At 45.4% G+C, this 19,833-nt stretch overlaps 1 protein-coding gene across 1 annotated transcript in view; it reads right to left on the bottom strand.

Moving 5' to 3' along the window:
* Window positions 1–19,833, bottom strand: part of WDR88 (WD repeat domain 88) — a 37,833-nt gene that overhangs the window by 17,011 nt on the left and 989 nt on the right. The window contains exons 2-4 of the mRNA XM_049864741.1: window positions 12,448–12,558; window positions 2,392–2,480; window positions 905–968 (exon numbers count right to left, since the gene is read on the bottom strand). Of these exons, the coding sequence (XP_049720698.1) occupies window positions 905–968; window positions 2,392–2,480; window positions 12,448–12,558 (264 nt within the window). The remainder of the gene's footprint in view (window positions 1–904; window positions 969–2,391; window positions 2,481–12,447; window positions 12,559–19,833) is intronic.

The raw sequence follows: 19,833 nt of genomic DNA, 5'->3' as shown, positions 1-19,833 counted from the left end.
GTGGATCCATTAAGGCAGATGTATACTTACTCACGATTTTTATTAAGTGGGGGGAAAAAAATCGGGGTCCAAAAAGTAGGTGTATGGTGACACTATTTTTGTTAACAAAACATATAGGTGTGTATTCGTATGTAAACATGTCTATAGGAAAAGACCCCATGATGTTTACAATAATCTTTCGTTTTTAATTTTTCGTAATTGTCTTATTCTGCCTTTCTAAAAAAAAATTTACAATGAATATAAATGACCTTTGAACTAGGAAAAAAGGTTGCGTTTTAAGGAGAGAAAAGAAGTGGGGGCGGAGGGGGGGAGCGCTAAGGAGCTGTTGAGTGCAGGGCACAGGGATGGAGAGGGAGACCCAGAGGAGGTACACGAGCTGGGCGGGGATGCCCGCGCGTGTGCGGAGGAGAGGGCGAAATCCCGGTGATTCCAGTTCGCTGACCCTTTGGTTAGATAAACTGTGGTCCCTCCAGGATGGAGAGAAGACAGGCTGGGAAAGCCCAGAGGCCTTGCTCTTTGGCCACCTGTCTTTGTCTATTGGCCTACGCCCCAGTCCCCGCCTAATCAAACATTTTTGATTAGATAGGGGAGAGTCCCTATTCCTGTGCAGTTGCCCCAGTCCAGAATGCCCCTCCTGCTTTTTGTGCATCCAAACCCAATTCAGTCCACGTTCTGCCTGTTCCAAAACGCTTTCCTTCCCCAATTCCCGCCTCTATTGTCAGCATCTTCCTAAACTGCAAACTTTGCAAGCACGGGCTACTGTAGGGTGCTGTTCACATCAATGTCGTGGATTCCTGAGAAAATGCTCCTTTCCTCAAAAACTCGGGCTTTTGTCATCTCCCTCACCCCACGCCCAGCCCAGGGCTGTCAGCGCCCCCTGCCGACCAGTGCGGGACATACATACCAGCAGCTTCCCTGTCTCCAGGTCCCAAGCCCTGACTGTTTTGTCGTAGGATGCTGCAATAATTCTGGAAATAAAATGCACACGTAAGGCTCTTAATAACAGAAACAACTATGCCTGCCGTTTCCATGAGGACTTCGTAGAAATGTTTTATAATTTAAAATCAAGACTACAAGTAATACCCTAATCTTTCAAAAGATGCTCTGGAAAATGTATTTTATGGAAATATTTTTAAATGGCCTAGTATTGATTATAAGATGACTATAATCTTCACTCCTGAAGGAAGAGTGTAGGCCCATTTTCACAATGCCCACCTGCCCACCTACATGGTTCCTGCCACCAAGAAACCCCCTCCCCATGAAGACAGAGCCTTGGAACCCAAAGCAATGTGGCTCCACGAGGTGGGGACAGATGGGTCTGGCTAAAAGACAGCTACACATGTCGTTTCCACTCTCCAGAGGCTTCACCAGACCTCTGACTTCTGTAAAGCCCCTGGGACACTGGATGGAGCTATGTGACACGGACAGAAGAGATGGCCACGGCAGAGCTGTGGCCCCGACAATGTATTTGCTTAAGAAATCTAAGCTTAGAACTCATTGAAAGAGAGATAACCCAACACCAAAGGCACTATAGCACAGTTACCTTCCTTAATCCTTCAGGCACTTAGATTTTTTTTTGTTTTTAATTTAAGGTTTTTAAATTTCTTCTGTTCTGTAATTTACTGTCTCCTTCTAAGGGGACACCTACAACTCACAAGGCTCAAGCACTTCCCTCTCTGCTCACCTGTCTTTTTACAGGAAAAGGTTTCATAGACAGCTCATTTCATTCTGAGACATTTTTTGGTACATTTAGTAAAATAATATACAGGTACCTTTGTCTTCTTGTATTGCATGTTTCTGTGGTAACGTTTGTCCTCTAAGTAAGACAAATGTCCATGGAACAAACTCCCATAGCAGTTTTCCCTGCTGCTCAGGGTAAAAGCAAACCCTTTTAAAGGAAATGCTTTTGTCTTTTACAGGCTGATCTCACATCTGTGTGAACGGATTTAAGCAAACGCATCCCGTAGGCCCTACTCTGTGTGCCTCTGCTTCCCAGCCCTGACTCTCCCCAGATGACAGACTCAGGCAAGGCTCTGGGTCCCTGGGCCTTTGTTTGCCCTCTGTGACCTGAGGGTCTGGACTAAATCGCTAAGGCCCCTTCCCGCTACAACAGTCATATGCCTGACTACAGAAAAGGACTTCATGAAGAAAATTCAGACTGGCTTTATATATTCACCACACACACACAAAAAAAATTCATCTTTTTTAACACTTTAAAAAAGTGTTAGCACACCTACTTAATTCTCACAGCAAAAAAAAAAAAAATAGATGGGAGTGTGGTTGCCTGTTTGCTTAAAAAAAAAAAAAAAAAGCCTGTCACGGGTATGCCTGGGCTCTGGCCCACCTCCTAACTCACATTTCCTGACCTGTGTAAACCAAGGGAAAGGTCACCTTTTGCTGTCAGCCGTGATGCTGCACTCTAAAACAGGAGCTCTGGGCCCAGGCTCAAAATTCCGAATGACAACTCCATCAACAGCATCCTCAAATAAATGAGAGAGACAGAGGTCACTGTGGCGTTTGCTGACGTTGTGAACTGTGTTAACATCGGCTCTTAGCTTGTCTACAGCAGCAAAGTATGAGAGCTCCAAGGCCTGTGACTCCCACTCAGCTCAAAAGGACAAAAGGACCTTCCAACATCTCTCATCAAGAGCAGGAAGGATACCCTCACCGTCCATGGAAAACTCCTCCATAATTCCACAGCCACCACGTGCAAACTGGCCACTTTGGGTGCAGGGCTGCAAACCAAAAAGGCTTTTCAGAATCTAGCAATATGTTTGGCCCTGCAGTTCTACCCCAAGGGGTCTCTCCTGAGGAAATGGAATTGCAATCAAAGATTTATGCATAAAAATGTTCATCTCCCATTATTGGTAATGGCAAAAACACTGGCAACAATCTAAGTGCCCATTTAAAGGGGAATGGTTGAAACGAATTACAGCATATCTAACAGCGGGGACCGGCAACTGGTAAAAATCATGCTGATGGTCAATAACTACAGAATGTGTTGAGAACAAAGCCTGTTCTAATGCAAGAGGAGTCACTGGGTGATGCCAATGGTTAACATGTTCAGCTGCTAACCAAAGGTTTGGCAGTTTGAGTCCACCCAGAGGTGCCTCAGAAGAACAGCCTGGTGATCTGCTTCTGAAAAATCAGCCATTGAAAACCCTATGGAGCACGGTTCTACTCTGACACACATTGGGTCACCGTGAGTTGGAATCAACTAATGGCAACTGGTTTGGTCACCAGTGCAAAAGGGTGCCTGTTGTGGCAAAGATGAAATCTTTTTTAGTAAGAAATGTGCCAGCAGGTTTTCAGGGTATGCAGACAAAGTGGAAAGCCCTCCTTTTTTGTAAGAGAAAGAATTACTAGAAAGGTCTTGCACTGTTATGTAAAAATACAGTGGAAGGCTGGGGTGCTTGCTGGCTCTAGACAAGGGTAGGCCTGTGACAACACCCCCTGATATGCAGAGACCACTTTGCATTAGGATTCCAAGTCCTTCTGTGAGGGAAACGACTCTGTGTCGAGGTCAAAGGTTGCCAAGACTACCCCCAGGTTCAGTGATAAGCCAGAAGGACTCACAGAACTCAGTATACAGTAAATTTATTATAGCGAAAGCAAAATTAGTAAAGGTAAAAAGTGCATGAAGCAAAGCCTGGAGGAAACCAGGAATAAGCTTCCAAGGATCTTCTCCCAGTGGAGTTCCACGGGACACATTTAATTCCTTCAGCAGTGACTTGTAAGACCACATGGGAAGTGTTGTCTACCAGGGAAGCATGCCTGAGCCTAGAAGTCCAGGGTTTTTATTGGTCACATAGGCACTCTCAGCATATACCAAAATTCTAACCCTCAGGAGGAAAGAGGTGCTCAGCGTCAGTCACATCACTTGCACACATGGTCTAGGCACAGTGAGCCACCTCTACCATTTAGGGAAAGTCTCATATCACTGTGAGAACTGTTTATCAGTCAATTTCCCGGATGTCAGTCAGGGGCCAAGCTTTCTAAGGATAGCTGTCTCAAGCCTTATCTTAGTCACCTAGTGCTTCTATAACAGAAACATAAGCAGAAATACCACAAGTGGACGGCTTTAACGAAGAGAAATTTATTTTCTCACAGGATGGTAGGCTAGAAGTCCAAATTCAGGGTGTCAGCTCCAGGGGAAGGCTTTCTCTTCCTATTATCTCTGGAGGAAGGTCCTTCTTGTCAGTCTCCCCCAGGACTAGGAGCTTCTTCACGCAGGAGCTACGGGTCCAAAGGATGCACTCTGCTCCCAGTGCTCCTTTCTTGGTGGTATGAGGTCCCCACTCTCTGCTTGCTTCCCTTTTATCTTTTCTAAGATAAAAGGTAATGCAAGCCACACCCCAGGGAAGCTCCCTTTACATTGGATCAGGGATGTAACTTAGTAAGGGTGTTATAATCCCACCCTAATCCTCTTTAACATAAAATTAAAATCACAAAGTGGAGGACAACCACACAATACTGGGAATCATGGCCAAACTAAGTTGACATATGTTTTTGGAGGACACAATTCAATCCTTGACAAGCCTGCTATGTGAATTCTCTGCACAGACTCAGATCTCAAGCCCTGCTCTCTAATACTTGAAACAATGAAGTCATGTCTGGATATACCCCCAGGCCCTAATCAAAGCCCGCTGGTAGGAAGGATCTCTTAGAGGAACTCACCAGGGGTAGATGACACCTAGACTGATGGCCAGAGCTCAAGAGCCTAAGGGAACCAACCTCCCTGGCTGGTGTATCACTCTAGGGAAAAATATGTGATTGCAAACTAAGAAAACAGCCTTCTTGGGGCCTGGGATCAGGCCCACTACAGCCTGCACTGGGCCCGGAGACAGCCAATGGCAGCATTAGAGTGGATCCTTGTCCATGGAGCTATGCAGGTTCAGTACTCAATAGTGACACCACATGGCCAAGAGAAGGAACAGTGACCATGTTCAGGTAAGAGGGCTCCTTCTGCGCTTGGCATTTGGAAGCAGGACTCCACCCCTGTGGACTCAGTCTAAGTGGGGGGATACAGGTTTCACTTTGAATAAATGGGGGAGCTCTAAAAAATAAGGAAACCCTGGTGGCGTAGTGGTTAAGTGCTACGGCTGCTAACCAAGAGGTCAGCAGTTCAAATCCACCATGCGCTCCTTGGAAACTCTATGGGGCAGTTCTACTCTGTCCTACAGGGTCGCTATGAGTCGGAATCGACTCCACGGCTAGAAAATATAATTGGAAAAATAAAGGAGGCGTGACAGTATTGGTACCCTAAGTTCATGATGGTTACATAAACAGTATTTCTGTATAGCCCCAATTTTATGAATGTGTCTGTATGTGTGTGTGCAGGAAAAAGGAAAATACACATCGACATTTTCATAGAAGTTAGCCCTGGGGTGGCTGAATGATCGTTTTATTTTTCATCTTTGTGTTTTTATGCCTTTATGTAATAAAATCATATTACTTTTGTAATATGAGAAAAACTACTAAAGCTTTTTTTTTTTTTGATGGCCGAAAAGAAATATGCCAATATATTAGAATGAGATGGAGTAGTGGGATTAAGAATGAATTTTTTTCTCCACTGGTCCCATCCCATCTGGAGCAAGGGAGAATGAAGAAAACCAAAGGCACAAGGAAAAGATTAGTCCAAAGGACTAATGGACCACAACTACCACAGCCTCCACCAGACTGAGTCCAGTACAACTAGATGGTGCCCGTCTACTACCACCGACTGCTCTGACAGGGATCACAATAGAGGGTCCCGGACAGAGGTGGAGAAAAATGTAGCACAAAACTCAAACTCACAAAAAAGGACCAGGCTTGCTGGTCTGACAGAGGCTGGAGAAACCCCGAGAGTATGGCCCCTGGACATCCTTTTAACTCAGTACTGGGGTCACTCCTGAAGTTCACCCTTCAGCCAAAAATTAGACAGGGCCATAAAACAAACAATAATATACATAGCTCAACCATGTATAGGAGACTAAATGGCACATGAGCCCAGGGGCAAGGATAAGAAGGCGGCGGGTAGGGGGTGGGGCAGGAAAGCTGGACAAATGGAAATGGGGAACCAAGGTTGAGAAGGGGAGAGTGTCCACACGTTGCAGGGTTGGCAACAAATGTCACAAAACATGTGTATCTGTAAACCTTCATTTAAAGCAAATAAAAAATATTTTTTAAGATCCCAGACGCCACATTTCAAAGTGGGATGCAGAACGTTTTCATAATAGAATTATTTTGCCAATTGACTTAGAAGTCCCCTTAAACCATGGTCCCCAAACCCCCGCCCTTGCTCCGCTGACCTTTGAAGCATTCATTTTATCCCAGAAACTTCTTTGCTTTTGGTCCAGTCCAATTGAGCTGACCTTCCACGTATTGAGTGTTGTCCTTCCCTTCACCTAAAGCAGTTCTTATCTACTAATTCATCAGTAAAAAACTCTCTCCCTCCCTCCCTCCCTCCCCCCATCGTAACCACAAAAGTATGTGTTCTTCTCAGTTTATACTATTTCTCAAGTTCTTATAATAGTGGTCTTATACAATATTTGTCCTTTTGCCTCTGACTGATTTCGCTCAGCATAATGCCTTCCAGGTTCCTCCATGTTATGAAATGTTTCACAGATTCGTCACTGTTCTTTATCGATGCGTAGTATTCCACTGTGTGAATATACCACAGCTTATTTACCCATTCATCCGTTGATGGACACCTTGGTTGCTTCCAGCTTTTTGTAAAGCAAATAAAAAATATTTTTTAATGATTTTTTTTTAAGCTTCTACTATGGATTGAATTGTCTTCTCCAAAAAGATACGCTGATGTCCTATTCCCCAAAAAAAAACCTTGTTTAGAAACAGGGCCTTTGAAGATGTTATCAGCTAACAGGAGTCACACCAAAGTAGAGTGGGTCCTGATCTAATCTGAGTAGTTTCCCTATAAAAGAGGTCAACAGATCCAAATAGACACACAGAGGGAAGTGCCATGTGAAAATACATCTATAAGCCAAGGAATGCCTGGGCAATGAGAAGCTAGAAGAGACAAGGAAGGACCTTCCCCTAAGTGCACAGAAAGAGCATGGCCCTGCCAAAACCCTGATTTCAGACTCATGCAGAACACTGAGACAATAAATTTCTGTTCTTATAAGCCATCCAATTTGTGGTACTTTGTTTCAGCTGCCCTAGAAAACTAATACAGCTCCTTTATACATTTACGGACTTCCTGAATTATTCACAATGGTTTGTAATTGTGAAAGGTGGTTTTTAAAAGCTTACATCAAATGTTTGGGTTTGGGGTAGGGTTGGGAGGTGGGATCAGAGATGAGGGTGATGATTGGCGGGTTCACAGGGGAAAGTTGGGGGATATTTTGGCCGAAACTCCGCAATAAAAGAAGGCGTAGGGTAATGGCTTAATCATCCACTGAGGGAAAGCCACAGCTGGGGGTCTAGAAGGAGCCAGTAGAAAAGAAAGAAGACGGGGAGAAGAGAACCAGAGGGGAGGATAGTCAGCTCCTTGTAGAGGGCAGTCAGTGGTGCCAGCCAAGGCAGGGACCCCAGGGGAAAACTGGCAGTTATAGGAATAGAGTTGAAGGGGTGAACTTGGGCAGAAAGGGGGCGGCAGGGGGTTGAGGTCTGCCTTGAAAATGTGAAAGAAGGGAATAGGGCTATGAGCAGGTCAGACATTATTTCCTTGGACTTATTTCCTGGAGTGGGAGAAGGATTTAAGGCTCATGGGAAGGAGGATATAAAGCAGACAGAGACGGAAGTGGCTTGCCTCATGGACCGGGCACTGAGGAAGAGGGAACAAGGGAAGTGAGGCTGTGGTGGGGAACTGGGAATATCTCAATGGGTGGTCTCTCATGTTGGGATAACGACCAAAGAGGCACCAACTGTCAGGAAAGTGGAAACAGGCCGATATCAAGAGCCTTAGAAACAAAAGTCCGTTGGCCAAAACAAACAGAAAACTCCACAAGTCCTTCCACTGACTCAAAAGGCGAGAACAAAGTGGGAAGAATCTGAAGATGGCTAACCCTGGGTGATGATAACCAGCAGAGGTCCGTTCACCCTGTGGGCTTCTTTGTCACCCAGAGGGTTGGGAAAGCGCTTAAGGCTCCCAGAGAAACCAGTCATTTTCTCAACAAGGAGACCAAGGGGTTGTTGTTGTTGTCGTTAGGTGCCGTCGAGTCGGTTCCGACTCATAGCAACCCTGTGCACAACAGAACGAAACTACTGCCCGGTCCTGCGCCATCCTTACAATCGTTGTTATGCTTGAGCTCATTGTTGCAGCCGCTGTGTCAATCTACTGCGTTGAGGGTCTTCCTCTTTTCTGCTGACCGTGTACTCTGCCAAGCGTGATGTCCTTCTCCAGGGACTCATCCCTCCTGACAACATGTCCAAAGTGTGTAAGACGTAGTCTCGTCATTCTTGCCTCTAAGGAGCATTCTGGCCGCACTTCTTCCAAGACAGATTTGTTCATTCTTTTGGCAGTCCATGGTATATTCAATATTCTTCGCCAACACCACAATTCAAAGGTGTCAACTTTTCTTCGGTCTTCCTTATTCATTGTCCAGCTTTCACATGCATATGATGTGACGGAAAATACCATGGCTTGGGTCAGGCGCACCTTATTCTTCAGGGTAACATCTTTGCTCTTCAACACTTTGAAGAGGTCCTTTGCAGCAGATTTGCCCAATGCAATGTGTCTTTTGATTTCTTGACTGCTGCTTCCATGGCTGTTGATTGTGGATCCAAGTAAAATGAAATCCTTGACAACTTCAATCTTTTCTCCATTTATCATGATGTTGCTCATTGGTCCAGTTGTGAGGATTCTTGTTTTCTTTATGTTGAGGTGTAATCCATACTGAAGGCTGTGGTCTTTGATCTTCATTAGTAAGTGCTTCAAGTCCTCTTCACTTTCAGCAAGCAAGGTTGTGTCATCTGCATAATGCAGGTTGTTAATGAGTCTTCCTCCATTCCTGATGCCCTGTTCTTCTTCATACAGTCCAGCTTCTCGTATTATTTGTTCAGCATAGCTATGGTGAAAGAACACAACTCTGACGCACACCTTTCCCAACTTTAAACCAGTCAGTATCTCCTTGTTCTGTCCGAATAACTGCCTCTTGATCTATGTAAAGGTTCCTCCTGAGCACAATTAAGTGTTCTGGAACTCCCATTCTTCAGTGTTATCCATAGTTTGTTATGATCCACATAGTCGAATGCCTTTGCATAGTCAATGAAACACAGGTAGACATCCTTCTGGTATTCTCTGCTTTCAGCCAGGATCCATCTGACATCAGCAATGATACCCCTGGTTCCACGTCCTCTTCTGAAACTGGCCTGAATTTCTGGCAGTTCCCTGTCAGTATACTGCTACAGCCGTTTCTGAACGATCTTCAGCAAAATTTTGCTTGCGTGTGATATTAATGATATTGTTCTATAATTTCCACATTCAGTTGGATCACCTCTCTTGGGAATAGACATAAATATGGATCTCTTCCAGTCAGTTGGCCAGGAAGCTGTCTTCCATATTTCTTGGCATAGACGAGTGAGCACCTCCAGTGCTGCATCTGTTTGTTGAAACATCTCAATGGATACTCCATCAATTCCTGGAGCCTTGTTTTTCGCCAATGCCTTCAGAGCAGCTTGGACTTCTTCCTTCAGTACCATCGGTTCCTGATCATATACCATCTCTTGAAATGGTTGAACATCGACTAATTCTTTTTGGTATAATGACTCTGTGTATTCCTTCCATCTTCTTTTGATGCTTCCTGTGTCATTTAATATTTTCCCCATAGAATCCTTCACTATTGCAACTCGAGGCTTGAATCTTTTCTTCAGTTTCTTCAGCTTGAGAAACGCCGAGCGTGTTCTTCTCTTTTGGTTTTCCATCTCCAGCTCTTTGCACACGTCATTATAATACTTTACTTTGTCTTCTTGAAGGGCCCTTTGAAATCTTCTGTTCAGTTCTTTTACTTCATCAATTCTTCCTTTTGCTTCAGCTGCTCGATGCTCAAGAGCAAGTTTCAGAGTCTCCTCTGACATCCATCCTGGTCTTTCCTTTCTTTCCTGTCTTTTCAGTGACCTGTTGCTTTCTTCATGGATGATATCCTTGATGTCATTCCACAACTCATCTGGTCTACAGTCACTAGTGTTCAATGTGTCAAATCTGTTCTTCAGATGGTGTCTAAATTCAGGTGGGATATACTCAAGGTCATATTTTGGCTCTCATGGACTTGCTCTGATTTTCTTCAGTTTCAGCTTGAACTTGCATATGAGCAATTGATGGTCTGTTCTGTAGTCGGCCCCTGGCCTTGTCCTGACTGATGATATTGAGCTTTTCCATCATCTCTTTCCACAGATGTAGTCAATTTGATTTCTGTGTGTTCCTTCTGGTGATGTGTATAGTCACTGTTTATGTTGGTTAAAGAAGGCATTTGCAATGAAGAGGTCGTTGGTCTTGCAAAATTCTGTTATTTGATCTCCGGCATTGTTTCTATCACCAAGGCTGTATTTTCCAACTACTGATCCTTCTTCTTTGTTTCCAACTTTCACATTCCAATCGCCAGTAATTATCAGTGCATCTTGATTGCATGTTTGATCAATTTCAGACTGCAGCAGCTGATAAAAAATCTTCTATTTCTTCATCTTTGGCCCTAGTGGTTGGTGCGTAAATTTGAATAATAGTCATATTAACTGGTCTTCCTTGTAGGTGTATGGATATTATCCTATCACTGACAGCGTTGTACTTCAGGACAGATTTTGAAACGTTCTTTTTGATGATGAATGCAACACCATTCCTCTTCAAGTTGTCATTCCCAGCATAGTAGACTATATGGTTGTATGATTCAAAATGGCCAATACCAGTCCATTTCAGCTCACTAATGGCTAGGATATTGATGTTTATGCATTCCATTTCATTTTTGATGATTTCCAATTTTCCTAGATTCATACTTCGTACATTCCAGGTTCTGATTATTAATGGATGTTTGCAGCTGTTTCTTCTCATTTTGAGTCGCGCCACATCAGCAAATGAAGGTCTCGAAAGCTTTACTCCATCCACGTCATTAAGGTCGACTCTGCTTTGAGGAGACAGCTCTTCCCCAGTCATCTTTTGAGTGTCTTCCAACCTGGGGGGCTCATCTTCCAGCACTATATCAGACAATGTTCCGCTGCTATTCATAAGGTTTTCACTGGATAATGTTTTCCAGAAGTAGACTGCCGGGTCCTTCTTCCTAGTCAGTCTTAGTCTGGAAGCTCAGCTGAAACCTGTCCTCCATGGGTGACCCTGCTGGCATCTGAATACCGGTGGCATAGCTTCCAGCATCACAGCAACACACAAGCCCCCACAGTACGACAAACTGACAGACACGTGGGGCATCAAGGGGCTAGGGGGTGGATTTTGTAACGGGCAGCAGTAGAGGGAGGGAGTGGATGTCTTTTGGGGCCTGGTATGGGCCAGGCAGGCCGTGGGCTAGCCCTGACACACAGCTGGTCCTGGGAGGCACAGGGAGGCTCAGGAAGTCATGTAACCATCCAGAGTCACGCAGCTAGTGGGTCCCAAATATGTGGTCTCAACTCATTTTGACAGTCCTTAAAGCCCTATTGCCTGGTCTGTTTGGATTTGGCACCCACTGATGACACAGACGATGCCCCTATAAGGTCACTGGAGGATGAGGGGCTATCCACCCAGTTACCCAAACCAGAGCCTGGGAAGCAGCCTTGACTCACTCCACTCTGTTCTGCTCCTGAAAAACTCAGAACTGACTGTCCTCCCCCATGGGCCAGAGCCCCAGCTACATGGCTGTCTTCAACCTGGCCCTTGCTGGCCACTGCCACCCTTAGCCCTGCTCCCTCCTCACCACCTCCTGACTGACCAGGAATGCCCCCCAAATAGGCCTGCCAGTATCTGCCGGGTCTGCCCAGAAGGCTCCAGAAGAGTTCGAGGCAGCTGCCTCTCTGCAACCGTGTCTGGCCATCTCACTTCTGCCCCTTGTGCCTCTGCCCTCTAAACTATGGGGCATTGCTCTGTGCTCAGGCCTGCCTCTCCCAGCCTTATAGGCAGGTCCCAGGCCTGGCCACTTTTCTGTCCACCCAGGCCTGGCCATACAGTCTCTGTGGATGCAACTGAGTTTTCCAGATAAAGAGATCACAAGAAATAATATAGCTTAGAGACCCCATGTAGGCCAGAGGCATGGCTGGGACACCCCCCAAAAAAGGTGAGGAACTCTCAGGCCAGTGGTCTCTACCCCCTGCTCCCACTGTTTCCAAATGAATAGGCTGGCAGCAGTTACACTAAATTCATCTCTCCAGCAGCTTGACACCGGGCAGGGGAGCTCACTTTGCTCATCCTTCTTGCACTTTGCTCGGAGCCCTTTCAAACTTTTGGATCCTTGAGTGTCCTGGAACTCAGTACTGGGAAACTGTCCTCACAAGACGTTTTAGCTCCAGGAGGACCTGACCCTGGCCACCTACCCACAGCTTCACAGTGCAGTCATAGGAGCCACTGAGGATCTTTGTGTCTTCTACACAGAAATGGCAGGAACTCACCATCTGCTCGTGATCTCTCAGAATTTTAAATGGGATCTGAAAAAAAAAAATGGATGGAATGAATGCATTCAGCAAGTTTGCAGGATACAAGACCAGTATACAAAAATCAGTTGTATTTCTGTACACTTGCAATGAACAATCCAAAAATTGAAATTAAGAAAACAATTCTATTTATAACAGCATTAAAAAGAATGCTCAGCCATACATGAGAGTTAAGATTCTGTGTCAACTTGGCTGGGTCGTGATTCTCAGTGTTTATATGCGATCACTCCCATGGTTGAATCTGCTATGAACAGCCAATCAGTTGAAAGGGAGTTTCCTTGGGGCTGTGACCTGCATTCAAATATAAGCAGACCTTCTGGCTTTGTTGCTCACTCTGGATCTTGCAGCTGTCTCCTGTTTGTCTGACCTCCGGTTCTTGGGATTTGAGCTATCAACTTACCTGCCAATCTTGGGATTCGTCGACCTTCACAGCCTGTGAGCAGAAGCCCTGCTCTCTGACCTGATGAATCTTGAGTTTGTCAGCCCCCATGGCTTCTTGAATCAAGAGAAGCCTCTATTCTCATCCACAGACTTGGGACCTTCCAGCCTCTACGATCGTGTAAGCCGTTTCCTTGATATAAATCTCTCTCTCTATATATATATTTATACACTTTACTGGTTTTCCTTCTCTAGAGAACCCAGCCTAAGACACCATAGATGTAACAAAAGAAAAGCAAAACTTATTCTCTGAAAACTACAGAATGTTGTTGCAAAAAATAAAAGAAAACCTTACTAAATGGAAAGACATCCCATAGTCATGAATCAGAAGAGTTAATATTGTTAAGATGACAACACTCCCCAAATTGATCTACACACTCAAAGCTATCCCTATCAAAACCTGAACTGGCTTCTTTGCAGAAATTAACAAGTTGATACTAAAATTCACATCAGAACTCAAGGGACCCAGAATAGCCAAGAGGATCTTGAAGAAGAATAAAGGTCTAGGACTCACACTTTCTGACATCAAAACCTACTACAAAGCAACAAAAATCAAGACACTGTGGTGGTAGCATAAAAGTAGACATATAGATCAATGGTAGAATTTAGAATACAGAAATAAACTCTCACATACGTAGAACTGATTTTCAACAAAGCTGCCAAGACAATTAAATGCAGAGAGAATAGTCTTTTCAACAGATGGTGCTGAGACAACTGGGTATCCACACCAAAAAGAGTGAAATTGGACCCCTATTTCACACCATATACACACAAAAAAAAAACTCAAAATTGATGAAATACTTAAACATAAGAGCTCAAATGACAAAAATCCTTAGAATAAAACGTGTGTAAATTTTCATGACCTTGGATTTGGCAATGGAGTCTTAACTATGACACCAAAAGTACAAGCAGCAAACAAACAAAACAGATAAATTTGACTTCCCCCAAATAAAAAAGTTTGTGCTGCAAAGGACACCATCAAGAAAATGAACAACAACAACAACAAAAAACCCATTGCCATCAAGTCGATTCTGAGTCGTAGCAACCCTATAGGACAGAGTAGAACTGCCCCATGAGGTTTCCTAGGAACAGCTGGTGTATTCTAACTCCCGACGTTTGGGTGAGCAGCTGAGCTCTTAACCACTGTGCTGCCAGGGCTCCAAGAAAATGAAAAGACTCACAAAATTGGAAAAAGTTCTATAAATCATATATCTGATGAGGGACTTGTATCTAGAATATAAAGGACTCTTACAACTCAATAAAAAGACTAATAGCCCAATTAAAACATGGGCAAAGAATCTGAATAAACATTTCTCCAAAGAAGATACGCACGTGATTGATAAGCATATGAGAAGATGCTCGGTGTCATTAGCCATTAGGGAAATACAAATTAGAACCTCAGTGAGATATCACTTCTCACCTACTACGTACCATTACCCTTGAGTCAATTCCAACCCATAGCGACCCTACAGGACAGAGAACTGCCCCATAGAGTTTCCAAGAAGCAGCTAATGGATTCAAACTGCTGACCTTTTGGGTTGCAGGTGAGCTCTTAACTAGTGTCTTAGTCATCTAGTGCTGCTGTAACAGAAATATCACAAATGCATGGCTTTAACAAAAAGAAATTTATTCTCTCACTATCTAGTAGGCTACAAGTCCAAATTCAAAGCGTCAGCTCCAGGAGAAGGCTTTCTCTCTCTGCCAGCTCTGGAGGAAGGTCTTTGTCGTTAGTCTTCCCTTGGCCTGGGAGCATCTCAGCGCAGGAACCTCAGGTCCAAAGGACATGCTCTGCTCTTGGTGCTGCTTTCTTGGTGGTACTCTCTCTTTTTTTTTTTAATCTCAGAAGAGATTGGCTTAAAACACTACCTAATCTTGTAGACCTCATTGATATAACTGCTGCCGCAGGGAAAAAAAAAAAAATTTTTTTTTTCCTTTTAATCCATCTTATTACATCAGAGTGATAGGATTTACAACATATAGGGAAATCACATCAGAAGATAAAATGGTAGGCAATCTTACAAGGGAATCATGACCCAGCCAAGTTGACAGATATTTTGGGGGGGACACAATTCAATCCATGACAACCAGTGTGCCACTAGGACTCCTTGCACCTGCTAGGATAGCTGTAATGAAAAAGCAGATGATAACAAGGCTGGGGAGGATGTGGAGAGATGGGGACATTCACACACTGCTGGTCAAAGGGTGCAGCCACTTTGGAAAAGAGTCTGACAGTTCTTCAAAAGGTTACTATATACTCACTGCTGTCAAGTCGATTCCGACTCATAGCGACCCTATAGGACAGAGTAGAACTGCCCCATAGATAAGACCCATAAATACCTACGGCCTCACAAAAACTTGTTTGTGAATGTTTATAGCAGCATATTCATAATAGCCAAAAAGCAGAAAAAATCCAAATGTCCATCAGCTGATGAATAGATAAATAAAATGTGGTCTATATCAAAATGGAATGAAGTAGTGATACATTCTACAACATGAGTGAACCCTGACAACATGCTAAGTAAAGAAATCAGTCACAAAAGACCTCAAAATGCTGGATTCCAGTTATATGAAAGATGCGAGACTGACAAATCTATGGGGACAGAAAGTAGATTAATGGTTGCTTTTTTTTAGGATGGGGGTAGGGAAATTGAGGGAAAGTGGGGAGTGAATGCCAAGGGGTACAGGATTTCTTCTGGTGGTGATAAAATGTTCTAAAATGGATCGTGGTTGCACAAGTCTGTGTATACATTACAACCATTCATTTGTACACTTTATATAGGTAAATTGTATGATATGTGAGTCATATCCCAATAAACCTGTGTAAAAAAAAAAGAAAAGAACAAGCCTGAAAACCTCAAAATGTTCCCTTCTGACCCACCACTGTGGGCTGTGGAGAGGGGAGCGGGGATACTGGGATGAAGGGATGAAGGGTTCCAGGGCATGAGGGTGCTTGAGGAGATGTGGGGACACGGAGGTGAGGGGGTTTGGGGGTCCGGGGATGCGGGGCCCAGAATGCGGAGACAGGGTCAGGGAGAGGCGGGCTCCCCCAGAGGTGCAGGGATGAAGGGGTGCGGATGGTGGGTAGAAAGCTCAAGGTAGTGTGCGGGGTTGCAGGGATGCAGGGATGCGGGAGGGTGTAAAGGCCAGTAGGAGTGCGCGGGGAGGGGCGTGGGAAAAAAGGGGGCACGCTGCCGGAAAGCCCGAGGCGCAGGGACTCGGGGACGTGGGAACTTGGATTTGTCCGGCAGGGGGCGTGGGGATGCGGGGACGCGGGGACCTGCTTGCTTGGGTTTGTCCGGCAGGGGGCGCGGGGATGCGGGGACGCGGCTCAGCCGCCAGGGGGCAGAGTCAAGCCGGCTCCAGGCGGCGGCGGAACCCAGGGACTGTCTCCCAATCCTAGGGACTTGACCCTTCCCTCTGTCTCCCGCCCCAGGACCTCGGTCCCCGCTCTCGCCGCGGCCCGGGGGCTTCAGGGAGGCGCCCCCAGCTGTCGCCGCTGCGGCAGCTGCCTCTGGGCCAGCGAGGCGAGCGGAGGAACACAGACAGAGACGCTGTGGCCCCGGCCGGGGACGCCCCGCGCTTTCCGCGGCCCCTTTTGGCAGGCTTTTCTGTGCAGAGTGCGTCGCCGTCCGTCAGGGGCTGGGCCCCCGAGGAGCTGCGGGCACAGGCTGCAAACACGGGACGCACCCCCGGAGACGCGGAGGACAACGCCGGCTAGAGCCTGGTCTAAGCGCCGTCACAGCGGAGAGCTGGCTGTTCCTTCCTAGACGTGGGGCGGTTCCCCTCTGCCCTATAGGGTCGCTTTGAGTCGGAGCCGACGCGACAGCCACGGGTTTTTTTGTTTGTTTTGGGCGTTCATTTATTTAGTCAACAAATGTATCTCGAGCGCCTCCCCTTGTCTCGATCTAGGTGCCGCGGCTCCAGCGGGAACCGAAGGGCGAAGACCCCAAACTTGGAGTGAGCTGGTGGGCACCGCTGGGAATTAAATGGGTTCCTGTCCTCCCGAGGCGGGGAGGAGGGCGTATAGCCATCAAACAGTGCGTGAGGACAAGTGACAAGTGCGACTTTAGAAGGCGGTCAGGGAGGGCCCCCTGAGGAGGAGGGGGTCTGACGGGACTGTAGGGGCGTGGAGAGTGGGGCAAGGAGGACACAGGGCAGAGGCCCTGAGGCTGGACCTGTTTGAAGGCCAGCGTGGCCCAAGGGGTCAGCAAGGCACAGGGGAAAGAGATGAGAAGAGCAGATTCGAAATGGCCTGGAAGGTCATGGTCAGATATCCAGACTTCATGTTAACTGTGCCAGGAAGCCAGGGGGAAGTTTTGAGCCAATTATTAAAAAACACTTGGGCACCTGTGTGTGCATTAAACCAATGCCAGGGAACATTATCCTTTGAGAATATTCTTTAGCAAACCATCTGCAATCTTAACTTGGGGATCATTACTGTTTTTGCATTATGCACCTTTATTTTAAAGGATCAGTTGTTAACATTTTCAGGTTACACGGCGCCATTAACCTCAGGATGTAAACACTTTCAAATTGTATTGTTTTCATTCATTGCTTCCCTGTTTATTGCAGACGGCTCTTTCTCTTGAGTACTTAATTCTGATTTCTGTTGTTTGCTTGCTGAGTGGTTCCTTGAGTAATTTTTTTTTTTTCTTCCTCTAAAGAGAGGCATCCTTCCTGAATCTTTGTAGCCGTGAAGAAAACGTCTTTCTGTTACCTTTATCAGCGATTAGCAGTTTGGCAGGGTAGAGAATTCTCAGGTCACACACTTACCCCTCAGCACTTCACAGAACATAACCTCTGTCAGCCTGGCCAATCATAAAAGCCTCAGGTGGAAAAAAATCAGAAACCACCCAAATTTGCACCCAGAGGAAACTGATGTCCTTCCCATGGAATACTATACATATCCATTAAAAAACGACAAGGCATCTGTTTATGTACTGATATGGAAAGAGCTGTAAAATACACTTTAAGTAGGAAAAAAAAAAAGATGCAGAAGGGATATAAGGTATGCTACCATTTGCGTAAAAAGGGGGGAAAGAAAAAATATATATACAAGGTTAAGTTGCTACAAAATCATAGAAAATTCTATTAAACAAAAATATCAAAATGTGAAGCTATTGTTTCTCGACACACCCTCCATCCAGGTCTATACCCTTCTGAAGATGGTGTTTCCATCTCTCTAACCCTTTGCTGAAGAATTCTGTGCTCTTTGATTTATACCACGTCAAAATGGCAGTTTTGGCATCCTCTAGGGACTCAAATTGTGTTCCTTTTAAATGTTCTTTGAGTTTTGGGAACAAAAAGAAGTCTGAGGGGGCAAGATCAGGGCTGGAGGGTGAATGGGGTAAGGTTTCCCAACGAAATTCTCATAGGACAGCCCTTGCTGCCCTTGAAGAATGAACAGGTACATTGTGATGGAAAAAAATTTCTCGGTGCAACTTTCCTAGCCTTTTTCTCACCAATGCAGTTTTTAATTTTCTTAAAAGTTCATAATAAGCCTCCACGATCGTCCTGTGTCCTTCAATAAAATCTATCAAGATTACCCCTTTGGAATCCCAAAAAGCAGTTGCCGTAACCTTCTGAGCAGTCTTCCCTCGCTTGGCTCATCTTTGAGGTCTTCCCTATCTTCCTTAAAACATTTGATCCACCTTAAAACTGTTGTCTTATGTGGGGCAGCAATCCCATAAACTTATTACAAAGCTTCAGTGATTTGGGAAGATGTCCACTTGAGCTTTGTTAAAAATTTTATATTAGCCTTGACCTCAAAATCATTTTTTTTTCCATGGCACAAAAAGAATCCTTTTTTTTTTTTTTAAGGCACCCTAATGAGAACTCATAGCGATACTATAGAACAGCGTAGAACTGCTCCCTTAGGGTTTCCAAGGCTGAAATCTGTATGGAAGCAGACTGCCACATCCTTTAGGGTTTCCAAGGCTGAAATCTGTATGGAAGCAGACTGCCACATCCTTCCGCTGTGGAACTGCTGGTGGGTTTGTGGGTTCGAACCACTGACCTTTAGGTTAGCAGCCAAGCTCTTAACCACTGCACCACCAGGGCTCCTTCAGGACTAAAAGCATAGCAAAATACTGGGGACACACCTTTGCATTCTTTTCAAACAGCTCCTCCTTTGGAGACCCCTTTGCACCCAATAGGGGAGGGGGTAGACTGGTTGTACCAGCCAATTGCCACTCCCTGCAAAGGGGTGGATTGATGAGTAAACACTATACGTACAGGTTTACAGTAAGCAAGGTAACAAACCAAACCCCATGCTGTCAAGCTGATTCCCACTCATAGTGACCCTACAGGACACAGTAGAACTGCCCTATAGAGTTTCCAAGGAGCAGCTGGTGGATTCAAACTGCCAAACTTCTGGTTAGCAGCTGACTCTTAACCACTGTGCCACCAGGGCTCCAGGCAAAGTAGCATGGCCTTAATTGTGTTTACTTACTAATCCGTACGGCATGATTTCACATGGGTGAAAAAATTGGTGAAATTGTGCTCTATAGATTAGTACTAAGTAAGCACATGTAAACTGTGCATACCTTGCTTATTGGGTAATCCGTCTAAACTGCTGCCTCTGACAGCGGAGAGAAGCTAGCATCTCAGTCTGATCCCTGGCATCTCTGTCCCAGTGGAGAAGGCCTTTGTCCCTTTCCTTGCAATGCAGGCATTGGCCAGGTGTGGGTTATATTTCGTGCCAGTCTTGCACTGAACCTGGCCCTCTCTTTCAGTCTGAGCAGGCCAGACTTCCCTCAGCTCAGGGAGATTGCTTCATTGTTGCTTTTCATATTTTCCTCCTCCTGATCCTTCTGTGCCTCTCCAATACCT

Source organism: Elephas maximus, chromosome 21 (genome assembly GCF_024166365.1).
Source record: "Elephas maximus indicus isolate mEleMax1 chromosome 21, mEleMax1 primary haplotype, whole genome shotgun sequence".
Taxonomy (NCBI): Eukaryota; Metazoa; Chordata; class Mammalia; order Proboscidea; family Elephantidae; genus Elephas; species Elephas maximus.
The sequence above is the reverse complement of the archived record's forward strand: the minus strand, read 5'-3'. Positions and strand labels throughout refer to the sequence as shown.